Source organism: Oratosquilla oratoria, chromosome 20 (assembly GCF_046742065.1).
Source record: "Oratosquilla oratoria isolate Oo_2021 chromosome 20, ASM4674206v1, whole genome shotgun sequence".
Taxonomy (NCBI): domain Eukaryota; kingdom Metazoa; phylum Arthropoda; class Malacostraca; order Stomatopoda; family Squillidae; genus Oratosquilla; species Oratosquilla oratoria.
The window spans coordinates 53,436,477-53,443,976 of record NC_134796.1 but is presented as its reverse complement, the minus strand read 5'-3'; the positions used below and the strand labels follow the sequence as shown (position 1 = coordinate 53,443,976).

Genomic DNA, 7,500 nt, shown 5'->3' with positions numbered 1-7,500 from the left:
TCATTTATTAATTAATTAGCTTATTTATTAATATGTCTGTTTTTCTTTCTTTATTGAATTATTTGTTTGTTGATATGCTTAGTTCCATATTTATTTTTTTGTTTGTTTAATTATTCATTCATTTATATCTCTATTTATTTATTTATTTATTTTTTTTTTTTGTCTATTTCAAGAGCGATGAAGTAATATTGTCTGATCCTTTTTTTTTTTTTTTAATTTTGGGACTCTTTTTGGGTGGAGGGGGTTGTCATATATCCAGGTTTTTTTGACACGTTGTGCTCTATAAATCGTCTCCGCCACATTACTCTTGTGATTTTGTCGAGATGAGAATCAACGAGGTAACAAAATACTTCGGCGATTTCACTGACTTCAGCGAGATCACAGAGGAAAAACAAGGAACTTCGAGAGGCTCTCCCAAGGACATCAAACTCACAGTAGGATTCTTCGTCTGTGACTTCAACGATGAAAAAGTCTCCACCAAGGTCGAAGAGACAATCAGAAAACGAAAAATTTCCGATTCCGAAGAAGAGGAACCATCAAACGGAAATAAGAAAATGAAAGTTTCTGATGTTTTTGATCCACAAAGCAACTGGAAAGAGATCAGTTTGCTTGGTACTGGTGGATTCGCTTCTGTCCAGCTTGTGGAAAACGCTTCTTCGGGTCTTCTGTGTGCCAGGAAATCGATCAAGATCATTCGAATCGATTGGCAACAAGAAGAGATCAAAATTCATAAGAAGCTGGACCACACTAACATTATCACCTTCCTGGGCTCAGATACCAACGAAGAATACTTGTACGTCTTCCTTGAGTATGCCCCTGGTGGTTCTTTGAGCGAGAAGCTCAAACACAACGGACTCTCCGAGGAAAAAGTTCGTTTCTACTTTGTACAGTTGATCGAAGGAGTTAAATACCTCCATTCGCTCCACATCACTCACCGAGACCTGAAGCCCGGAAATCTTCTTCTGTCGGGTTCCGACGTTGTAAAGATCGGTGACTTCGGTCTCGCGTGTGAGTTTGTGGAAGGACAGTACCTGACCCGCAAATACGGGACTATGGCCTACATGGCTCCTGAAGTCTTCAAGAGACGTTATATGGGAGACCAGGCCGATATCTGGTCCTGCGGGATCATCTTGTTCAAACTCCTCACTACACGATGTCCTTGGAAAAGAGCCGTCGACGGAAACTCGAAATACGAGATTTGGTCCTCCTCAGTCATGTTCAAGGTGACTTCTGAAATACGAAAAGAACGACTATGGGAATCACTCTCCGAAGAAGCCTTTACTCTTGTCGAAAAAATCCTCAATCCAACTCCAAAGGAACGAGCTACACTTACAAGCATCGAGGAAGATGCCTGGACTCAAGGCAAGAAAAATAACTTATAAATAACTTCATGAATTTCTTACACTAAATCATAAACAGAAGATCATTTTTTACGAAACTAATGCCTAAAGCATCTGGCGAAACATTTCTACTCTAATGGGATATTTCCCTCAGCTGAATAAAATCGTCTGGCGACAGCCGAAAATACATATAAAAAACGATCCCATCCATTAGCACTTCCAGTCTTTTTATCGTGATTATCAGTACCACTATCATCCTTTTTCTTCAGGGACTATTTCTTTATCACCATTCCTGGAATCCATTACACGTATTCTTTTTCTTGTTTTCGTCTTCCAACTTTCATTTGTCCTTCGTCTATTTTGTACAATATACGGTTAAGGCCACTTTTTATCTATTCATCTATTTATTCTATTTATTATTATTAGCAGGACCCGTGGAAATTCCACAAGATTTACGAAGGAGTCTTCAAAATCTCCCGAAGGAGTCTTCAGTCTCCAAAAGGAGTCGTCAAAGTCTCCCGACGTTGTCGTCAAATTCTCCCGTCGTCTCTCTCTCTCTTACTCTTTCTCGTTAGGTCAATCATAAAGGTAATAAGATTTTTTGAATCGTTTATATCATGTCACAATAAACATTTATAGACGTTTGATTATCTTCATGTAACCTATGATTAAACTTGTATAGACGTTTGATTATTCCTAAATTGACAACAGTTGCCATGGCAACATAATATGTGTTAGAGTAAGAATGGTATAAGAAGAAGGTCCTGCAATGTTAATGACATGCTCAGGTGATTTGTTGACCCTTAAAACCTTCACATGCCAAGTTGCATGTCAGTTGGGCCAGTGGTTTGGATTTTATTGATTATTTCTAAATTGACAACAGTTGCCATGGCAACATGATAGATGTTAGTAAGAATGGTATAAGAAGAAGGTCCTGCAATGTTAATGACATGCTCAGGTGATTTGTTGACCCATAAAACCTTCACATGCCAATTGGGCCAATGGTTTGGATTTTATTGATTATTTCTAAATTGACAACAGTTGCCATGGCAACATGATAGATGTTAGTAAGAATGGTATAAGAAGAAGGTCCTGCAATGTTAATGACATGCTCAGGTGATTTGTTGACCCATAAAACCTTCACATGCCAAGTTGCATGTCAGTTGGGCCAGGTTTGGATTTTATTGATGATAATCTGAAAATTGACAACTTAATAGGTGCCATGAAAAGGCAAATATGGTATGATGGAGATGTCACACATTGTTTTTAACATGCTCATGTAATTTGTTGATCCATAAAACCCAAGTATTCAAAATTTCAATAAAATTGGAGCAGTGGTTTGGAGTTTGTGTATATTCTTTACCAAAATCTTTTCAAATTACCACCCTTAAATCTAACATTTTGTTATGGTAAAGTCTAGCCAAAAATGCGGAATTAAAAAATAATTTAAAAAATAATATCTCCCTTATTTTTTAAGCTATTTCAAAAAAATTGTTTCTAATAAAATTACCTTTCATATGCAACAATAATTTAAGGATTAAAAAAAAATGAAAATTTTGTACCCATAACTTAAAGGTTTCTAGTGTAGCCACTCAATCCGCTTGAGCGACCTCCTACAACATTCAGTGGAACTTAGGGGCGCCTTTCTTATCCCCGCCCCACCATAGGGCTATCACGCACCCTTGTCAATAGCCATGGAAGGAAGTAAAGGACTAAAGTACACAGGAACTGAATGGTGGAGACTGCAAGCGACAATAAAACCTACACTACATATATAGGTAGGTCGATGTCCATTATCCCATCTGTAAAGTTATGTAACCTTCTTAGAGAAAAATACAAAGAAATGAAAATTTCGGAAACGGGACGGGGAGGTCTGAGGAATGCAAATAATGTAAGGGGGAGAGTGAGAGTGAGGGAGACGGTGAGAGAGGAAGAGAGAGAGAGAGAGAGAGAGAGAGAGAGAGAGAGAGAGAGAGAGAGAGAGAGAGATGATTCCGAGAGAGCAAAACGTTTTTATGCAAATAGCAATTGCTTCGAGTGTAGGCTAGACAAGCTTATTGAAAAAAAAAACAAGCATGACTTCCGATAGGTGGAACGAAGGAGTCACGTAGGGAAAATGTGTCTTCCAGGATTTAGATTAAACAAATACAAGATAATAACACTTGACCTAATGAGATGATAAGGCGGTTGTGTTATATGCGACCGGGAAGGATTTCTTAGGAGAGAGAATTAGATTAAGATTAAAAGACGAATCCAATCTTACAACAGAAAAGTGTAGTCGAGCACAGAACTAATAAGCAGTAACAAGAGCTTCATTGTGCATTTACTGGAAGTTCGAAGTGTTAAGGTCAAGATACTTGTGATCAAAGAAAGACTACATGTATATACATATATATGTACAAAAGGGCGTTTCCCCCTCATAAGAGGGGTGGCCTAATCAAAGCACTACATGTAACGGGATTTTTCTAACAAGTGAAAAAGGGGAGAACAGGGTCGCAGGGTGTCAAGGGAAGGAAAAGTTTAATGTAAAATGGAGGCGGTAAAGTTAACGCCTTTGGTCTTCAATCCCCCATACCTCCAATACATGTTTTGCGAAGCGAAAATTCAGCGAATTGTCTATATTCTCTCACTTTAGGGGATCATCTCAAGGTCGTTACAAAATTGGATCACACAAACGCCATTTACATAAAGGAAATAAAGTTTAAATACCTAAATGACCCTAAATTGAGCGCATGCGCGTTTCCTCGTCTTTGTGCATCACTTCTTCAGGGATTATTACACTGGGCTGTTTCTCCTCCCGCATCCTACCTCCAATCTCCATTTGAATAACTATAATATGACTTCGCTTGCAGAAATTTCGAATTCTCTAAGAACATTTCAACAGTATGTCTAACATTCGTATAGTTTTACAATCTCTTAGTTCATCATTTAGCTTTGCTGTATATGACGGCGCTGGTAAAGCCCGCGGAAGCCTCGTGTGATAACCCTTAGGGTTGATTCACTCTGTCGGTCCGGTCGCGCTCCACTCCCGCTCCGCTCTCGGTCCGGTCCAATATTGTCTCATTAATTTCAATGGAAGCATTCACACTGGCGCTCTCGCTCCAGTCTCGCTCCGGTTTCGCTCCGGTCACGGTTCCGTCAAAATATATCTTTACTGGAGCGAGACCGGAGCGTGACTGGACCGTGAGCGCCGGTGTGAACTCAGTTGCCACGGTCCTGCTCCACTCCAGTCGAGATTCAGCCTTCATATAAGCAAGTAGTGTTACCTTCTTTCCTACCAAACCATGGATAATCCAAAGGAAACACCACAATGGGATCATGAGAAAGTTAGCAAATTATAAAAATACATTTTCTTTTTATCTATCACTGATACAATGACAATGCGTACAGCGAGGATATTCATAAGCACCAACTGAAAAAAATATAACCTACAAAACTTACTTTAATTTTGTGGATTTAGATGAAATGCTAACATAATTAGTCAAAAGGTAAACCAGAGCTGTATGACCTGACTTCGCTGCACTACAGTGATAATGTTTGCATACTTATCATATTGCCAAGGTACTGAGAGAAAAAAATACACATTATTAACCGAAGAAAGAAATTCCATATGTATAATAACAACCTATTATCCACTGCGGAAATGCATCTCCTTAGCTCACTCAACAAATATTCCTACACAAGTTTGTTTGTCTACTTATATTTTATCATTTTGCCAAGGCATTGAACCAGCTGGGGAGCTGAAATAATCTTTCAGTGTTTCTCAGTGAAGAGTTATTGAATGTCAGCAAGTGGTTGTTGGATAACAAATTGTCTCTACATCTAGGTAAAACAGAATCCATTCTCTATGGCTCCAATCAAAAACTCAAAAATGCTCCCAACTTCAATATCCAATGTAATGACACTAGTATTCAACCTAGGTCTGTTGTCAAATATCTTGGAACAGAAATTGATCAAAATGTGTCGGGAGAAGTTATGGCACAAAAAATAATTAAAAGGGTCAGCTCCAGAACAAATTTTTTGGCAAGAATACAAAAATACCTAGATGTAGAGACAATGAAGTCACTAGCTTCAGCCCTGGTTCAGTGTCATATTGACTATGCTTGTTCTTCCTGGTATAGCAACCTATCTAAAAAATCTAAGAGTAATCTTCAAATATGTCAAAACAAACTAATCAGGACCGTTTTGAAAATTCATCCACGTACTCATCTAGATTATACGCATTTTAAACTGTTAAATTGGTTACCTGTTGAGAAACGTGTTGCTCAGTTAAAGCTTAATCATGTTCACCAAATTGTGAACGACTCTTGTCCCAGTTATTTGTCAGATACGTTTACACTTGTCAGAAATGCTCGTTCCCTGAGAACTCGTTCTAGTAGGTCATCTGTCATTGTACCTAGGTTTAATAGTTCGTTAGGGAAAAGTACTTTCAAATACACTGGTGCTATTGCTTGGAACTCTTTACCGACCAACATTCAATCAATTGTATCTAAAAGTAGTTTTAAAAAATCAGTTAAATGTTATCTTTTAGACACTGTTCTCTCTGAAGAAAATAGTTTATATGTTTAATTTACACTTCTTATAATCCTAATTTACACTTCGTATAACCTAGCTTTTCTATGATAATCCTTTCCTAATTGTAATATGAGGACCACAGTGGAAATAAGACTTTTGACTTTCTGTGACATCCTCCGATGTACAATTATATATACTGTGTATAATATTGAGTCTTGTATGTATTGTACTTATTGTATGTATGATTGTATCCGAATAAAATTCAATTCAATTCAATTCAACATTCGTTGTTCCTCCCGCCTCAGGACCTTGTGGATGAAGGGTCATCACTGGGTCCCGTCACACGGCTCGTCGGGTAAGAACAGATTAGTTCTATGCAGTTTATATTCTAGGGACTTTTTGGGTTAGGAGGGATACTCCTACGGACGAGAGTCAAACGTAATAATTGTAGTAAATAGAATAAATAAATGAATAGATAAAAAATGGAATTAACCGTGTATTGTACAAAATAGACGAAGGGCAAAGGAAAGATGGAAGACGAAAACAAGACAGAGAATAAGTGTAATGGCTTCCAGGAATGGTAATGAAAAAAATAGTCCCTCAAGAAAAAGGATGATAATGGTACTGATAATCACGATAAAAAGACTGGAAGTGCTAATGGATGGGATCGTTTTTTATATGTATTTTCGGCTGTCGCCAGACGATTTTATTCAGCTGAGGGAAATATCCCATTAGAGTACAAATGTTTCGCCAGATGCTTTAGGCATTAGTTTCGTAAAAAATAATCCTCTGTTTATGATTTAGTTTAAGAAATTCCTTAAGTTATTTATAAGTTATTTTTCTTGCATCAGCCTTGAGTCCAGGCATTTTCCTCGATGCTTGTAAGTGTGGCTCGTTCCTTTGGAGTTGGATTGAGCATTTTTTCGATAAGAGTAAAGGCTTCCTCGGAGAGTGATTCCCATAGTCGCTCTTCTCGCATTTCAGAAGTCACCTTGAACATGACTGAGGAGGACCAAATCACGTAGTTCGAGTTTCCCCCGACGGCTCTTCCCCAAGGACATCGTGTAGTCAGGAGTTTGAACAAGATGATCCCGCAGGACCAGATATCGGCCTGCTCTCCCATGTAACGTCTCTTGAAGACTTCGGGAGCCATATAGCTCCTAGTACCGCATCTGCGGCTCAGGAACTGTCCTTCCACGAACTCACACGCGAGACCGAAGTCACCGATCTTTACAACGTCGGAACTCGACACAAGAAGATTTTCGGGCTTCAGGTCTCGGTGAGTGATGTGGAGTGAATGAAGGTATTTAACTCCTTCGATCAATTGTACGAAGTAAAAACGGACTTTGTCCTCGGAGAGTCCTTTGTCGCCGATTTTCTCATTCAAAGAACCACCAGGGGCATATTCAAGGAAGATGTACAAGTATTCTTCCTTGACATCTGAGCCCAGGAAGGTGATAATCTTATCGTGGTCCAGCTTCTTATGAATTTCGATCTCTTCTTGTTGCCTATCGATTTGAACGATCTTGATCGATTTCCTGGCACACACAAGACCCGAAGAAGCGTTTTCCACAAGCTGGACAGATCCGAAACTACCACTCCCAAGCAAACTGATCTCTTTCCATTTGCTTTGGGGATCAAAAAC

At 38.8% G+C, this 7,500-nt stretch overlaps 2 protein-coding genes across 2 annotated transcripts in view; one reads left to right on the top strand and one right to left on the bottom strand.

The window, feature by feature from the left end:
* The first annotated feature begins 323 nt into the window (after positions 1–323).
* On the top strand, positions 324–1,382 carry LOC143036322 (serine/threonine-protein kinase chk-1-like). The gene has a single exon (XM_076203570.1). The coding sequence runs from the start codon at positions 324–326 to the stop codon at positions 1,380–1,382; it is 1,059 nt and encodes a 352-aa protein (XP_076059685.1).
* Positions 1,383–6,702: 5,320 nt separating this feature from the next.
* Positions 6,703–7,500, bottom strand: part of LOC143036321 (serine/threonine-protein kinase chk-1-like) — a 1,017-nt gene continuing 219 nt past the window's right edge. The window contains exon 1 of the mRNA XM_076203569.1: positions 6,703–7,500. This exon is cut by the window's right edge and continues 219 nt beyond it. Within this exon, the coding sequence (XP_076059684.1) occupies positions 6,703–7,500 (798 nt within the window).

What these genes read in the sequence shown, in the direction of transcription:
- LOC143036322 (XM_076203570.1), top strand. Translation starts at nt 324, where the DNA reads ATGAGAATCAACGAGGTAACAAAATACTTCGGCGATTTCACTGACTTC.